Below are 16,854 nucleotides of genomic sequence, written 5' to 3' on the forward strand. Positions count from 1 at the left end.
CTGCTACATCGATCACTACGGCCGTCTTCTTCTGTTTGTCTACCACCACTATGTCCGGTTGGTTAGCCACCACCATTTTGTCCGTCTGTATCTGGAAGTCCCACAGGATCTTAGCTCGGTCATTCTCCACCACCCTTGGGGGCATCTCCCATTTTGACCTCGGGACTTCCAGGTTATACTCGGCACAGATGTTCCTGTACACTATGCCGGCCACTTGGTTATGGCGTTCCATGTATGCCTTGCCTGCTAGCATCTTGCACCCTGCTGTTATGTGCTGGATTGTCTCTGGGGCATCTTTACACAGCCTGCACCTGGGGTCTTGCCTGGTGTGATAGACCCCAGCCTCTATGGATCTTGTGCTCAGAGCTTGTTCTTGTGCTGCCATGATTAGTGCTTCTGTGCTGTCTTTCAGTCCAGCTTTGTCCAGCCACTGGTAGGATTTCTGGATATCAGCCACCTCCTCTATCTGCCGGTGGTACATACCGTGCAGGGGCCTGTCCTTCCATGATGGTTCCTCGTCTCCCTCCTCTTTCTTGGGTTTCTGCTGCCTGAGGTATTCACTGAGCACTCGGTCAGTTGGGGCCATTTTCCCAATGTATTCTTGGATGTTCGTTGTCTCATCCTGGACTGTGGTGCTGACACTCACCAGTCCCCGGCCCCCTTCCTTCCGCTTAGCGTACAGCCTCAGGGTGCTGGATTTGGGGTGAAACCCTCCATGCATGGTAAGGAGCTTTCTTGTCTTTATGTCAGTGGCTTCTATCTCCTCCTTTGGCCAGCCTATTACCCCAGCAGGGTACCTGATCACGGGCAGGGCGTACGTGTTGATGGCCCGGATCTTGTTCTTACCATTCAGCTGACTCCTCAGGACTTGCCTGACCCTCTGCAGGTACTTGGTGGTTGCAGCTTTTCTAGCGGCCTCTTCATGGTTCCCATTCGCCTGTGGGATCCCCAAGTACTTGTAACTGTCCTCTATGTCTGCAATGTTGTCTTCTGGTAGTTCAATCCCCTCAGTTCTGACTACCTTCCCTCTCTTTGTTACCATCCGACTACACTTCTCCAGTCCGAACGACATTCCAATGTCATTGCTGTACAGTGTTGGTCAAGTTACTTGAAAAAAGTAATCAGTAACTAATTACTGATTACTTCCCCAAAAAAGTAATCCCGTTACTTTACTGATTACTTATTTTCAAAAGTAATTAATTACTTAGTTACTTAGTTACTTAGTTACTTTTTAAAAACACGATTTACAACCTGAAGAGGTGATAAAGCGATAGATCTTTCAGCCCAATTCTACTTTTTCTACATAATCCATCATACAAAATGTAATCAAATGGAAAAGTCTCTTTTTTTAACTTGTTTTATCATTTTTAATCTTTTAACTTTATGCATCAAGCAAAAATTTAATTATATGCAACATTCTCTGACTTGAATAAATGAGTTTAACATTTAAACCTATTTTCTGCACATTCCAGCACATAAAATAAAATAATTTTTTGTGTTTACACTCAGTCTTTCAAATAGATGCAAGTAAAACACAGCAGAACATAAATAAAGTCAAAGACTCAGCGGTCCTGTTGCTCTATTTTCACCTGTAAAGCAGGACTGCAGTAGGCGGAGGTTTACCCTGGTGCAGGTGTGCAGCGGTCAGTGGAAGGATACGGTAGTGTCTCTGTGAGTTTCCCATTACGTCGTTGCGCTCTTGGTGCTTCCTTGGAAGTTTAGGGGTTTTTTTCGCTGTAAAAAGAAGTTTTCTTCCCACGCACGATGGACGCTAATGTTTTTGTCACTTTTTATGGAATCAAACTCAAAGTAAGGTCAGTACTTCCACGCTTTAAACGCTGCATGCTCATACTCTCTCCCGCACTCGATATGTGATCCATTGTTGATCTGCACACAGCTGTTGTCACTAACGGCGCACTCGCTTACGTCACTGTCGTGAGACATTCTCGCAAAAAATCACGGTTTTAGTAACGCAGTAACGCAGCGTTCCTACGGGAAAGTAACGGTAATCTAATTACCGATTTTGCAATAGTAATCCCTTACTTTACTCGTTACTCGAAAAAAGTAATCAGATTACAGTAACGCGTTACAAGTAACGCGTTACTGCCCATCTCTGTTGCTGTATAGCCTGGTAGTGTGGATCAGTGAATCGATGTCTCGTTCACTCTTGGCATACAGCTTGATGTCATCCATGTACAGGAGGTGGCTGACAACTGCTCCGTTCCGTAGTCGGTGTCCGTAGCCAGTCTTGTTAATGATCTCACTGAGGGGGTTCAGGCCTATGCAGAACAGCAGTGGGGACAGAGCATCTCCTTGGTAGATCCCGCACTTGATGGTGACTTGTGCTATGGGCTTGGAGTTGGCCTCTAGTGTTGTACGCCACATCCCCATTGAGTTCCTGATGAAGGCTCTTAGGGTCCCATTGATCTTGTACAATTCTAGGCATTCCAGTATCCAGCTGTGGGGCATTGAGTCATAGGCCTTCTTGTAATCAATCCAGGCAGTGCACAGGTTGGTCAGTCTGGTCTTGCAGTCTCGGCTGATTGTTCTGTCTACCAGTAGCTGGTGTTTTGCGCCTCTGGTATTCTTGCCAATTCCTTTCTGTGTCCCACTCATGTATTGACCCATGTGCCTGTTCATCTTAGCCGATATGATGCCTGACAGGAGCTTCCATGTAGTACTGAGGCAGGTTATTGGTCGGTAGTTGGAGGGGACCGGTCCCTTCTTGGGGTCCTTGGGGATCAGGACCGTCCGGCCTTCAGTTAGCCATTCCGGGTGTCTCTCGTTAACTAGCAGCTGGTTCATTTGTGCTGCCAGACGCTCGTGGAGTGCAGTCAGCTTCTTCAGCCAGTAGGCGTGAACCATGTCGGGCCCTGGTGCTGTCCAACTCTTCATACTGGAGACCCTTTCTTGGATATCTGCCACTGTGATGGTTACTGGACCCTGTTCAGGGAGGTCGCTGTGGTCTGCCCTCAGATCCTCTATATATATATACATATACATACATATACATATATATATATACATATATATATATATATATATATATATATATACATACATATATAATTACCCTCATTGTAATTACTGTTGAATTTTCCATCACAGCTTGCTAATAATATGCCAAAGCGCTGTAAAGTTATATCAACTTTATCTACTTATAAAGTTGTTTCCTTGTTAGATGCACTTTATGACAGGTTTAGAAAAATCCTTAACAAAGGCAAGAATTTATGGATCAGGAAAGCTATTTAATTTCCCCTTGTCACTGGAAAAGGTAATGAGCTGGCTCCACTGTTCTCCTGAAGTTCCTTCTGTCTGTTTTGCATTTTCTCTGTTTTCTCTGGCAGTTCTACGTTTACCACTCCTAAAAACATCCTTGGTTAAACCTGCATCTTCTGTGCCAGAACTCTTAAGCATTATTTAACAGCCTATTGTAAGTTCAGTCATGAAATAAACTGCTGTGCTCATAGAATCTTAGTTCCTATGAGTTCTTCATCACATCTTACATCAAAATTCAAGTGAATAAATGTTTATTTATAGTACATATAGTGCTCTTTTATTCACTCTACTGTTTAGTAGCCTGGGAAGGAATCAGTGGAAATCACCTGGCTGCGCGGACAATAGGCCGGGGACAGTGAGCTTTTCTGTGGCAGATCAGTGCCAAGCACTGAGGCCCGGGGTCGGTCACACGCTCCAACGGCTCAAATATTTCATCCAGCGCTGGCTCTGCAAGCACAAAAAACACCTGCATGGGCCTCTTGGAAATTAATGCTTAAGTGAATTATAGAATTTAACTTGCTAAATCGAAATCACCTAAACTACCAACGTGTGGGCTGAGCAGACAGACGTATTCAAGATCAGCAATGGCGTTAAAGATGGCCCTGCGAAACAAAGCGCATCAAGAAAAATGATCATTTTACACATAATGCATTCAGCTTTCAGGACGTGCATACTGTGCTTGCTTCTAATCAAAGTGCATTGTAGTATCTCCCTTGCACTGATATATGAATCTCATCGAATGATACAAGAATTTTTTTAAAAAGGGCTTTTTTTTTTTATCATACCTCATTATCTCTTTCACACTTGCTGTGGTGAAATTCGGCCGTGCCACAAAAAGGTGGAGGAAAAGTGTGTTGAAAGGCTGCAGAAAGACGACAGTTTAATCCACTGCAGGTGTGAGCTCAGTTCATTTCATTTCATCTAAGCAGAGCATGGGCACTTGGCCACATTATTTCCAGCAGATGTTAATTGTCTCTACTTAATGAAAACCTTATGTTAAAATCAGTGAATAAAAGGTACAGACTGTGCATTGTCCAACACTGAAGTGTTCCTGCATGAAAGCTTCCCACTGCGTCTGATCCACCAGATCTCCAATAGGGTGATCAAAGAAGGAAGCGTGGCCTAGGATGTCGCCCTTTTCATTGGTCAGAGTCACAGCCAGGTTAGCTTTCTCTCTGAACAAACATGACAAGAAAGTTCAGTGATGGTCTCTGTAAGGGTTTGAAATTAACTGAGAGCACAGATGTCTACATTAATCACCACATAACTGTGATGAGAGAGTGGCATCCACCACATGTTATCAGAGACAACTTGGTCCTCTTGGATCCTCCAAAGGAAAACTGAAAGAAATAGTTTGAAGCAGTTGCTATGACCGCCAGGTGGAAGTGGGAGAGCTGAGAGAAGAGCACCAGTTGAGGTGGTTAAAGCGTGTGAATCCCTCTTAGGTGAGGTGTTTTGGGGATGTATAAGCCCCCATAGCAGGCACCACACTGCCCTTAGAGGTGGGGAAAAAATCAGTATATCATCGTATTACTAAATTTTGTGTGGCAATATTGTTTTGATACAATAAATTAAAAATATTCTTTGAATACTATGAACAAGAGGCGTAAGCCCACACACCACCATTCTCTGATAATGTTACCTGACATTATGAAAAAATTTCAACTGTGTAATAAAAATAGAAAAAAAATCTAACCCAGAGCTTTACAAAGTTACCCCCCCCAACAAAAAAACAACAACAAAAAAACGAAAAACAACTGATTGCCACTTGTGGTGCAATCAGCAATCATTGCCTGAAGCTCTCACAAACACTTTTGATCACCAGGCGATTGCACAGGTCGCCTGATAGGAGGCAACCTTTCGGCAAACAGTTGTAGTCTGACTTTGACCGACTGCAATCATTTGCAGAGAGATTTTCGAGACCTAACTCCCATCCCCTCCAACACTATAATTCTCCTACAGTTCTCAGCATGAAAACTGATGTGAGCAAATAAACAAGAATAGATATTACACTATTCTATTCTTGTTTATTTGCTCACATTTGCTTAGACATTACACTTAAGACAAGAATAAACCACCAGTCTGTGCAGAACAACAGTAATGTTATATCACAGCTATATATCAAAGAGACGATAGAAATCTTTTCAGAGACTGCATAATTCCAAAATAATTATCTAACAGTGTTTAAAACAACTTATTCAGCTTGTAGGTGTGTTTGTGTGCAGAGAGCATCTAGTTTACGGTCTAAACTCTGCTGCTGAGATGTTTAAGAAGAAAAACTTTTCTCACAGCAGATGAATAACATTGACTCTTCCAAACACCGCCTGCGCAGATGGACTAATGAGGCCGTCTATCTCTTCAGCGTCCGCGGACTCGCTTCTCCTCACGGTCACGGTTTCCTCCCGGGCGCTGTCTGAGGTTACAGTCTGCATCGTCACCCGTATTATATGGATAAATAGTAATAACAAAACTAAAGCAGACAAAAGACGGCCCTTTTGTAATAAACTATAATATCAGGCTGGTGGATAGAAGAAGGTGAAATAGTAAATAAATATAAATGAATTCAGCTCACTGTTTTCACCTATAAAGAAACCAAACCCAGTTGCCATAGTAACGTAACGCCAGAACTCCCGCGGTTTAACCGGAAGTCATAAAGCAACCTTTTAAAGAACTAAAATCAGTCTAGAAACGAGTTTTTAGTCTTCATCAAAACTTCCTTAAACTGGACAAATGAACTCAACTGAAGTCCGTTATAGTGAATATATTCTCTATATCGGACAACGTACATATAAACTATTCAAAATGGCATTGGCGAACAAACGGTAGATGGCAGCAACACGTCTGCGTTTTGAACAAAAAGACAAAGAAGAAGACGCGGGGCATTGTGGTTACTGTCATGGTGGCTGACGCTCGGTGAGACGGAAACGTTTCGCTGTCTTTTTGTGCCGTTCGGTAGTTGTCGGGACAGTTTAAGTGAGGTTTTTAACGTTGTTTGTTGGTTAAACCTGCCATCAGAATGGCGTCTACGGCGGCAGGGAAACAGCGGATACCGAAGGTGGCGAAGGTAAGCGAACAGAGCAGTATCAGAGCTCCAGGCTAATGCTAACATAGAACTCGGGCTAACGGAGCAGAACTAAAATCTAATCTCATCTTTTCACTGCCAAGGTTACTCACAAAAACGTGCTACACTATAGTAGTTTTAGGGGTATTTTACCTGCTTAACAGGTAGTTCTGTGGTCTGAGTTTCACACAAGTTACATTAGCTGTAAACTTTCACCACGCTCTGCTTTGTTTTGGCTTCCATGTGTTTTACGTGTGCTTAATTTATTCTTGTTTATATTAAGATTTAAAATCTGGCACATTTGCGTTCCTTTGTGTCTTTAAAGTTAGAAATGTGTTTAAACATGTATGCAGTTTCTGAAAAATGACTATTATAGTAATAGGACTGTGTGGACTGTGATTGTGTTTGCAGGCGACAGTGTGATCTGTACTGAGAGTAGGGAGCTTCTGGAGGTATATGGAAGCAAGACAGAATACATGTGTGTAAATGAGAGGGAGACGGGTGTACCAGTGAAGCTGAAAGCAGTAGAGGAATTGATGGTGGATGAGTTTGAGTATCCGAAGTCAACCATCCAAAGCAACGGACAATGCGCAAGAGTGGTAAAGAAGAGAGTGCAAGCAGGGTGGAGAGGAATGTCAGGGGTGATTTCTGACATGATAGAGGCAAATGAGAAAGGAAAAGCTTACAAGATGACAGTGAGACCTGCAGTGATGCACGGTTTGGAGACTGAAACTCACAGGAAGCAGAGCTGAAGGTCAGAAACAGCTCTCACCAGTTACTTTGAAGACAAAGTTAGAGGCAGAGATGGTTCCAACATGTGCAGAGGAGGGCTAGTGGATATACTGGTCAAAGGATGTTGAAGGTGGAGCTGGCAGGCAGGAGGAAAAGAGGAAGATGGATGGATGCTGTGAAGAAGGACATACAGAGGGTTGGTATGACAGAGGATGATGCTGGCATAGGGTGAAATGGGGATAAATGAGCCATTTGTGACTCCTAAAGCAGCGGTCCCCAACCTTTTTTGAGCCATGGACCGGTTTATGCCCGACATTATTTTCACGGACCGGCCTTAAGGTGTTGCGGATAAATACAACAAAATAAAACTAGTACCGGTACCGGGGAAAAAAAGAAGATTTATTCATAACACACCTGAAAAGACCCAGGAAAACAGTTAACGATAAAAACGATAACAAAATAACGCTGAAAACCGATAAAAACCCTGAAAACCATACATTTCACACCTGAGCTTCAACTCTCGTGGCCCGGTACCAAACGACTCACGGACCAGTACTGGCCCGGGGGTTGGGGACCGCTGTCCTAAAGGGAGGAGTCAAAAGAAGAATAAGATGATGATGGAACAGTCGCCTCAAGGTGCTTTATATTGTAAGGTAACATAAGCGATTAAACTTGGTATCTATGGGGAGGAAGAACTCTATTTTAACAGGAACCAGCAGAAGCAGGTTCAGGGAGAAGCTGTCTGCTATGACCAGTTGCGGGGAAGAGAAGAAAGACCAACTTTATGCTCACGCTAATTGTATTTTGTGATGTGTTTTAGGTGAAGAATAAAGCTCCGGCAGAGGTTCAGATCACTGCAGAGCAGCTGCTAAGGGAAGCCAAAGAGAGAGAGCTCGAACTCCTGCCACCACCACCGAAACAGAAGATCACCGATCAGGAGGAGCTCAATGACTACAAACTGAGGAAGAGGAAGGTAAGCGCTTCCATCATATTTTCTCTGCTGGTAGTGTTCACATTGCTCTTACTCATACCGCCCTTTCGGCAAGAATTTTTAACAGCTTTATTTATGTTTTAAAAAGCCAGCATAAAATATTTGAAGTGTGTTGCTCTCTTGTTTTACTTTTGCTCTAATAATCATGTTTAGTTAAACAAATGTGTTTGTAGTTTTAATCTAACTGGAAAATTTGAGATGTTTCCAGCACACACAAATATGTTTTTATAGTTTTTGGACATGACGAATATCTTTTTCTTTCAGAGCTTTGAGGACAACATCAGGAAGAACCGGACCGTCATCAGTAACTGGATCAAATACGCACAATGGGAGGAAAGTCTGAAGGAGATCCAGAGGTACTGAGGCAAAATCTGCTGAAAGTCAGAATATTAAATGGCTACAACTTCGCAGGGGTCCAATCACAAACATCTTAGTCTTGGTCGTACTGAAATAAGTGGAATTGGTCATCACATCTTTTAACATTTTAGTAAACTTTTTAGAAATATTTCTCATGCCCATGTGTCTGCATGGTCCACTTTTACCTCACCAACGGTTACCCTCGTTTCAGAGCTCGTTCCATTTACGAGCGGGCGCTAGATGTCGATCATCGCAACGTCACTCTGTGGCTAAAGTACGCCGAGATAGAGATGAAAAGCCGCCAGGTGAACCATGCCCGCAACATCTGGGACAGAGCCATCACCATCCTCCCCCGAGTCAACCAGTTCTGGTAGGACTTAAAAATCATTTAATTGCTTTATTTATTTCTTGATTGTTTTGTTTTCTAAAATATCAGCAGGCTTTGACAAGTGGCACAGTCACAATTTTCAGTCCTTTTTTGTAGTTAAAGATTAAATAAATGCATTTGTTGGCTGATACTTTATTGACGCTTATCTAACAATAGAGTAGCTGAGATGTAATCGGACGTAAACAATGTGTTTTAAACTTTGAAAAGTGCATCGTGTGTGAGTGTGAGTCTGCTTGTGATTGTACAGCTCTGATGGAGAGTCTTTGCTGTGCATCTGTTGTCTGTTTTTGTTAAATCTTCTGTGTGTAATATTTTGAATGCTGTTCCTTTGCACAGGTACAAGTACACCTACATGGAGGAGATGCTGGGAAACATCGCCGGCTGCAGGCAGGTCTTTGAGCGATGGATGGAATGGGAGCCTGAAGAGCAGGCCTGGCACTCTTACATCAACTTTGAGCTGCGCTACAAGGAGGTGGAGAAAGCCCGCACCATTTATGAGCGATATATCCTTTTGTTGCTTTACTAACATGCAGGATACTGGGAATTGTTTCCCCACAGTTAAATTCAAACAATATAATAAAACTTTAAAATACAGAAACAAAAAGCGCGATCAGGGTGATGGTCTGAGTCGTCCCACAGAGCCTGAGTTCATTATTATCAGGGCTGTTTTCTTCTCAAAGCTACAAATTATGTTCTCTGAAAGACAACAGAGGTTGCTGTCAGACTTCCTCTTTATATGTTTATGTAAACTATAATATCACTTTTTATCAACTCACCTTCAAGGTGGAAGAATAAACCCTAAAATACTGATTAACCTTGAGGAATGCCTTTTCCTTGCCTCACCTGGTTCCCCGTCTGTGTGTGTGGTCGGGGCTTCACAAGCCACACAGAACCATCTCTTCTGTTGGAGCATTTCTCCCCAGTTTTCTTCATCCTCCACCTCCATCTAGCTGTCTTTACTGTTGCTGAACACTTTATTCATGCTATTATTTTATTGATTGTTTTATCTCACGACCTTTGTGATGGTGCGTTTAACTTAACGTCGCTGCACTTGTCATCGTTCACCCTGAGGTGAAAAACTGGATCAAGTACGCTCGCTTCGAAGAGAAGCACGGCTACATCGCCCACGGCAGGAAGGTGTACGAGCGGGCAGTGGAGTTCTTTGGGGAGGAACATGTAGATGAAAACCTCTTTGTGGCCTTCGCCAGGTTTGAGGAGACTCAGAAGGAGGCGAGTGCAGCTCAGACTTCTCAAACTTCTTTCTGGCTTTCATTTTGTTGGAGATCATATTGTGAAATGTATTTATTTACTTTTGTTCTCTACCTTTGCAGTTCGAGCGAGTCCGGGTGATCTATAAGTACGCTTTGGACAGAATCCCTAAACATCAGGCACAGGAGCTCTTCAAAAACTACACCATGTTTGAGAAGAAGTTTGGAGACCGCAGAGGAATCGAGGATGTCATTGTCAGCAAGCGAAGGTTCCAGTACGAAGAGGAAGTTAAGGTATCAGTTTTAAGGAATTACGTCTGGAAATCTGTAGAAAGTGGAACAAAGGAGGAAGATGGGTTCATTTTCCTTGTCTACAGATTTAACGCCCTGATTGGTTTGTTTTCTCTGTACTGGTGTAAGAAACAAAATAGGCTTCGTATTTGGGGTTTTCGCTTAATTGTTAACTTGCAGGTTTTATGTCACCTACTCTGCTGTTTGGGAAAGTTACGGGGAAAATGAAATGCTAAAAAAATAAATCATACACTCATAATCCCAGGCAAATCCACACAACTACGACGCCTGGTTCGATTACCTCCGTCTGGTGGAGAGCGACGCCGACGCAGATACGGTGAGAGATGTCTATGAAAGAGCCATCGCCAACATCCCACCCATCCAGGAGAAGAGACACTGGAGGCGATACATCTACCTGTGGATCAACTACGGTCTGTATGAGGAGCTCGAGGTCAAGGTGGGTCCATCATTCGGCATCTTGTTAACCTCCAACAAAGTAAAGGACACAGATCTGAATCATGTTCTCAAGCAACAGACATAACCAGGCTGTAAAGAAATGTAAAACGAGACGTCTGACAGTGATGTGTGTGATTAAACAAAACTCTGTGATGGCAGGATCCCGAGAGAACGAGGCAGGTTTATCAGGCCTGTCTGGAACTCATCCCCCACAAGAAGGTAATTTACACATTAAAGGCCGCACCTCTTCAGTGAAACCACTCATGCATTATAGTAAAGGTGTTCTTGTGTAAAGGTGTTCACCTGATTGTGTCTGTCGTTGTTTTGTTTCAGTTCACATTTGCTAAGATTTGGCTGCTCTTTGCTCAGTTTGAGATCCGACAGAAGAACCTGCAGGCAGCCAGAAAGATCATGGTAAGATTCCTCAGATGCACGTGCAAAACCACCACACGTTGTGCAGTCAGATGTAAACTGAACGCATAGAGTGCTGTATTATGTTACATTTTGGGTGACTTAATAAGTAGTTTTTAAAAAACGAGCTTCCGTTCATACTTTCTTGTATCAGTCTTTTTGCAGAGGATGGGGGTAGAGCAAAAAGTGTCTTTTAAAGTAATAAAAGCAAAACTTAAAATCAGGCGAAAGAAAACGGAATGAGAACTGCAAAAAGAAAACTTTTGCAGAACAAAGGCATCTCCTCTTCCTCGCCTCCAGTGCCCCTCTTGCTCTATGCCGAGTTCAGTCAGATGAATGTAACTCACTGGCTCCACAGGAAGAATGGCATCAGCGTCTGTGTCCGCTTTCTTCTCATCAGTATTTCTCTCCTCAGGGCACGGCGATCGGGAAATGCCCGAAGAACAAACTGCTGAAGGGCTACATCGAGCTGGAGCTGCAGCTGCGAGAGTTCGACCGCTGTAGAAAGCTGTACGAGAAATACCTCGAGTTCACCCCCGAAAACTGCACCACCTGGATCAAGTTTGCTGAACTGGAGACAATCCTGGGAGACATCGAGCGGGCTCGGGCCATCTTCGAACTCGCCATCGGGCAGCCACGGCTGGACATGCCAGAGGTAACTGGAAACCTCTCACACAAATGCTGCCCCCTGGTGGCGAAAGTTAAATAGCATTTTAATGATGGGAGGAAAAGAAATGCCTTCTTACCTATTTTTGGAATACTTTTAAATCAGGGGTCATGTGAAGGAAGAGGAGAAGAAGCCTGGTGAGTGAGATACAGTGGGTGCGTCACAGTGACGCACTCAAGTGTGGTGTTCAGGTTTTGAACTTATTCGACTGTTTTTAAAGCTTCTTATTGTGATTTTTGTGAACATCACATTTCATCATCAGTTTTTACTGTCACAGTAATCCATCTCCTACAGTGTACTCCATTCATAGGACAGGAACCCAGACTAAACAGTTGATAGGCAGCTTCATGTAATCCTGGATTAGTGTTCATGAAGCAAAGTGAGATCAAAGTCAAGCTAGGTTTCTGTTTAAAAATCGTAACATTTTGTAAAATGATCCTTTATTTTAATTTCTTTTAAAAACCTTCCCGTAGCTTCATTTTCACTGAAATATGTTCGACTTCTTATCTCACGCTTGACATTGCTGCCCTGCTGATGAATTCAGTGCACTCACGTCTGTTATGCCCGCAGGTTCTGTGGAAGTCCTATATCGACTTTGAGATTGAGCAGGAAGAGTTTGAAAACACCAGAAACCTTTACAAAAGGCTACTGCAGCGCACTCAGCACGTCAAGGTGAGAGCTGCACTCCACAAACCTGATCCCAGATCTAACAAACTGTCTATAGTAAAAATATTTCATGGCTTTCGTGTGACCTGCCAGCCATCAAGCTCTGTGCTTACCGTCTTCTTCTCCTGCAGGTTTGGATCAGCTACGCCAAGTTCGAGCTGTCGGTGGACGGCCCCGACCGACTGCAGAAGTGCCGGCAGATCTATGAGGAGGCCAATAGGAGCATGAGGAATTGCGAGGAGAAGGAGGAGAGGCTGATGCTGCTCGAGTCCTGGAGAGACTTCGAGAAGGAGTTCGGCACAGACAGCACTAGAGAGCGGGTGAGGAAGCTGCTGCCGGAGAAGGTGAAGAAGAGGAGGAAGCTGACTGCCGAGGATGGGGTAAGAGATGGACAATGTCACAGCTGGATGGTGACAGCCACCAGAAATGTTTTCTCAAATACTGATTTTTTTTTTTTTATACACAAAAATAACTAATGGATTAATTAACCTAATTTACAATAATTGGATCGTTCTTATTTGTCCTGATATAATTCCATCCCATCAGTCGGACGCTGGCTGGGAAGAGTACTACGATTACATCTTTCCAGAGGACGCCGCCAATCAGCCCAACCTCAAGCTGCTCGCCATGGCCAAGATGTGGAAGAAGCAGCAGGTCATCACAGAAGACGACGAGACGCTTCCAGAAAATGGTCCGCCGGCAGCTGAAGAGACAACAAAACAGTCTGTGGAGGCGGCAGCTTCTCCTGAGAATCGGCTGACGACTGCGTCCAGCAGAGAAACTGCGGCTGAGACTGAACAGGAGAAAACGTACGACGACAGAGACGACGACAGCAGCAGCAGCAGCGAGAGTGAGGAGGAGGAGAAAGGTGGAGAGAGGAAGGAGAGCAGGAGCAGCGAGGAAGATAAAGAGTAAATTCCCCGCTCAGGGACTCGAGGGGAGCAGACAGTCTGGATTTTTCTAGTATTTTTTTTATTTTTTTTAAACGAGTCTTTATTGTATGTTTTCTTTGTGCGATTACACAAACATCAGCTCAAAGTCACGTGTTGTGTGTTCTTTTTCTAAATGTTCATTTAATATTTACAGTAGATGAAACTCTTTGTAGGACCAGTGGCTCTCTGAGGAATGACAGTTTATCAATGTACGAGTATCACAGAGTCAGAGAGCCACAGTCTGCTGTTATTCGATGTCCTCGGGTCTGACGGGGTGCGGCAGTGGGATGATCGACTTCTTCTCCGTGTCTCTGGACAGAGCTTTCCTCATGTCTGAAGGTGAAAGGCAGCAGGTTTTGTCCTTTAGTAACACACTTCGTAAATTAATAAAAACCATGTAAATTTATTTTAAGTTTAGAGCAGAAGGCACAGAGCTGTTGGTGAGCTGAACGGGGCTGTATTAGAGTCTCTCACTGTTGTTTCAGCTGTTTCAAAACTAACATCAGCAGTTAAATTAAAAGTTTAAGTATTCTGTCAGTGCACCAACGTTTAAGATCCACACCGGTCAGACTGACAGCAATCGGAAAACGATAAAACATCTGATGATGGAACACTGTACAGCTAATGGTAATGGCCTGTATTTGTATAGCACTTTACACATCCAGCCATCCACCCATTCACACACTGGTGATGGCAAGCTACATTGTAGCCACAGCCACCCTGGGGCACACTGACAGAGGAGATGAACCTGAACGAGTGTCAAATTTCTCAAGAGAGGTTGAACTTGAGACAGACCCCCATGTGGAACATCTGTCACATGAGAGATATTCAAGTCCTTACCAATTTGAAAACAAATTTGGGTGGCTGTGGCTCGGGAGGTAGAGCACGTCATCGACTATCTCCAAGGTTAGTAGATGACCTGTAGTTGGTTGGTGGTTTGAGGCACTTTTGGGGGTCAAATGCACTCGAATACAGTTCAGATACATGTTGCTTCATGCAGATCATAAAAATCAGTTGTTTACATCCTGCTGCAGAGGTCAGAATAATTCATGATGATGCTAAAAGCTGCCGTACATCTGTGCACCAATTCAAGTCTCCTGGATCGTTTTAATATTGCTCATTGCTATGGTAACGTCTCTGTGCAAATCACATCAGCTGTGAGTTTAACAGCTGGGGAAGGCAATAAAGGAAGCAACTTTCTGATTGGCTGCAGATGCAGTTAGAAACCTTTCTGAGATAAAATGACTCTGCTGCGATCTTACCATAAGCATCTTCATCTGGCTCTCCATTGCTGGCAGAGTAATACTCTATGACTGTCCTGTACACGCTGTAGCCCAGACGTTTGTACATGTTCACTGCCACCTGGTTGGACACTCGTACGAACAGATCCACGAAGAATCCGCCTTTCCTACAACAGGTCAAAGTCACAGACGTCAAAAATCAAGAGATTTGAAAATGTGAGGGATAGGCTCGCACAGTTTTCATCCCAGTCCTGATACGAACCTCTCTGAGATCTCCTCCAGCATTTCCATGAGTTTGGCGGCCAGGCCAAGCCGTCTGAACTCCGGGGCCACGGACAGAGCGGTGACGTGGCCGTGCCACTCCTCGCGAGCCACAGATCCCTCCGCCTTCCCCATAACTGCAAGAAAGTTCCACATGACCTCAGACTCAGGCGAGAGTCACAGGGTTTATTTTAAACTGTCCAGGATCTGTTCTAAATCTGCACCCTCTGTTCAAACAGGCTTGCGTATAGCTGCAGGTCTGCTCAGCGCGCCACCTTCAGTGTCTAAATCATGTCAGAATGAAACGGCACCACATGCTGTACAAATAAATGAATCAATGCATAATTAGCTTTAGTCATCCATAACACACTTCCTTTGGAGGAGTCATCTGTAGCCTGTCTCCAAACCTTTGAACAGGTAAGGAGGCAGTCTTTGGACGTTTACAACTCAATAAATGTGTGAGAGAGTTTCACAGCATCACAGAGCAGTCAGGTTAGGGCTCATCTTTCCATGGATCAGCCCTCTGTTATTCTAGGCTTTTTGAAGGCCTCCCCGTAAAATGACCTGCTGCTCTGACCTTTCTTTTTTTGTGTGGTACATGGAAAAGCTGCACATGAATCAGGTTGGATATGAAACAAAACAGGATCAGAATCATGCCCTGCCCTTGTGGTGTCATCGCTGCACAGAAGTTTTGTTCTGATTTTAGTTTGAGGGGGAATGGACACATTTTGGACAAGGCAGAACATATGTAGACCGACACTCCCATCCTTCTCCACAAACTACACCCAGATGAGGTAAATACAAATATATGTATTTTCCTGTATGACTTATTATTATGTCATTTTAGAGGCTAGCATGGTTTCTCGACAGTTAAAAGATGACCTTAACCTCTGTGGAGGCAGGAGGACTTACTGTAGCCCATCAGTTCTCCTCCAGGAGCCTCAGCAACAATAAAGTACTCCGGCCAGTGAGCGAGGTACTGCAGGTAAAACGGGATCCCATACTGGAGGTCAAAGGTTAAAGAAAACTATCCAGAGTAAGAGGAAACACACTTAAAATACGCTTTATATAATGTCAGGTACTCCTTATTATTACTGCATCGGTGTAATTAAATGTGGATGCCATCCACGGGTGGGCCCTGAAGCTTAAATAAGCAGAACACAGGTAAAGGATACAGTCTCTGTGAGAGGATCCAGGTTTCTGATGGACAAAACACACAAAAACATCAATGAGCCGTTAACATTCACATCCAATTATCCATTTCCTACCAAGCCCTTTCGTTATTCTAACATGGAGAGAAACGAACAAAACTCAACAGAAATAACGGCAAATTTATAATTTTTAGCATCACATATGGGCATTTAAGTTACGCAAATAGCCTAAATGTTTCCGTTGTGTCTATAGGAAAATTCGGCATGTCTTTGCTCGACTTACACCCACAGACTTTAATTCCACACACACATATATATACACAGCTTCTTCTTAATCCTGCGTGGTCTCGGTGTGCCGAGTATGTAGCAGCTTTGCCAACAAAACTATAATTTTCAGTTATTAAACGTAGAAGGTTGTTTAACAACATGCTGAAAGTGTTGAGGTCTGTATGACCCGAGTCGCTAAATGATGTGATTTTTGCATGAAGTTTGGTCAGGAATGGCGCAGCCGCACACCGAACACACAAGCTGCATCCATTCCCATCAGTCACACCAGAAACAGCGTTAAATTACAGCTTATGTGCTAAAAGAACGAAACCCTACTCACATATTGTTGAATTTAAACAAATCATCGCATGTAAACGGCCGCAGAGTTGTCATCTTGGCTCACTGTAGCGTGACCTTTCACCCCACAGAGACAACGAGATATCGGCTACCTTTAGGAGGCGATGAAAAAGGAGCAGCGTCCCCAAAGGGATAAGG

The 16,854-nt window shown here is 43.8% G+C and overlaps 3 protein-coding genes across 6 annotated transcripts in view; 1 reads left to right on the forward strand and 2 right to left on the reverse strand.

Annotated features, from left to right (window-relative positions):
- Positions 1–5,963, reverse strand: part of cfap61 (cilia and flagella associated protein 61) — a 50,283-nt gene extending 44,320 nt beyond the window's left edge. For all 3 annotated transcript variants that reach the window (XM_080289840.1, XM_026194722.2, XM_080289839.1), the window contains exons 1-5: positions 5,569–5,963; positions 4,304–4,454; positions 4,065–4,141; positions 3,814–3,881; positions 3,606–3,726 (exon numbers count right to left, since the gene is read on the reverse strand). In XM_080289840.1, coding sequence (XP_080145966.1) covers positions 3,606–3,726; positions 3,814–3,881; positions 4,065–4,141; positions 4,304–4,454; positions 5,569–5,711 — 560 coding nt within the window. In that variant the 5' untranslated portion in view covers positions 5,712–5,963. The remainder of the gene's footprint in view (positions 1–3,605; positions 3,727–3,813; positions 3,882–4,064; positions 4,142–4,303; positions 4,455–5,568) is intronic.
- Positions 5,964–6,139: 176 nt separating this feature from the next.
- On the forward strand, positions 6,140–13,545 carry crnkl1 (crooked neck pre-mRNA splicing factor 1). Of its 2 annotated transcripts, none has more exons than XM_026194726.2 (14): positions 6,140–6,343; positions 7,893–8,045; positions 8,328–8,419; positions 8,632–8,790; positions 9,145–9,311; positions 9,860–10,038; positions 10,140–10,310; positions 10,573–10,764; positions 10,923–10,982; positions 11,097–11,177; positions 11,590–11,829; positions 12,412–12,513; positions 12,639–12,887; positions 13,054–13,545. In XM_026194726.2, the coding sequence occupies exons 1-14, from the start codon at positions 6,296–6,298 to the stop codon at positions 13,420–13,422; spliced, it is 2,262 nt and encodes a 753-aa protein (XP_026050511.2). In that variant the 5' UTR covers positions 6,140–6,295; the 3' UTR covers positions 13,423–13,545. The 2 variants fall into 2 exon arrangements, with proteins under 2 accessions (XP_026050511.2, XP_080145967.1); XM_080289841.1 differs by lacking the exon at positions 6,140–6,343 and adding an exon at positions 6,711–7,268.
- Positions 13,459–16,854, reverse strand: naa20 (N-alpha-acetyltransferase 20, NatB catalytic subunit). Its single transcript, XM_026194727.2, has 6 exons — positions 16,700–16,854; positions 16,117–16,141; positions 15,854–15,944; positions 14,943–15,078; positions 14,702–14,847; positions 13,459–13,772 (listed from the first exon to the last, which is right to left on the reverse strand). Exons 1-6 carry the CDS (start codon positions 16,750–16,752, stop codon positions 13,687–13,689), a joined length of 537 nt encoding a protein of 178 aa, XP_026050512.1. The 5' UTR covers positions 16,753–16,854; the 3' UTR covers positions 13,459–13,686.

The sequence above is a fragment of the Astatotilapia calliptera genome, chromosome 15 (assembly GCF_964374335.1).
Source record: "Astatotilapia calliptera chromosome 15, fAstCal68.1, whole genome shotgun sequence".
Lineage (NCBI taxonomy): Eukaryota > Metazoa > Chordata > Actinopteri > Cichliformes > Cichlidae > Astatotilapia > Astatotilapia calliptera.

Coding starts and splice junctions, on each gene's coding strand:
- crnkl1 (XM_080289841.1), top strand. CDS start 7,194: ATGTTGAAGGTGGAGCTGGCAGGCAGGAGGAAAAGAGGAAGATGGATG. Junction 7,269..7,892: donor TGAAGAAGGACATACAGAGG/GTTGGTATGACA, acceptor GATGTGTTTTAG/GTGAAGAATAAAGCTCCGGC. Junction 9,312..9,859: donor CCGCACCATTTATGAGCGAT/ATATCCTTTTGT, acceptor ACGTCGCTGCAC/TTGTCATCGTTCACCCTGAG.
- naa20 (XM_026194727.2), bottom strand. CDS start 16,752: ATGACAACTCTGCGGCCGTTTACATGCGATGATTTGTTTAAATTCAAC. Junction 15,945..16,116: donor TGGATCCTCTCACAGAGACT/GTATCCTTTACC, acceptor TTTGACCTCCAG/TATGGGATCCCGTTTTACCT. Junction 15,079..15,853: donor AGGAGAACTGATGGGCTACA/GTAAGTCCTCCT, acceptor ACTTTCTTGCAG/TTATGGGGAAGGCGGAGGGA.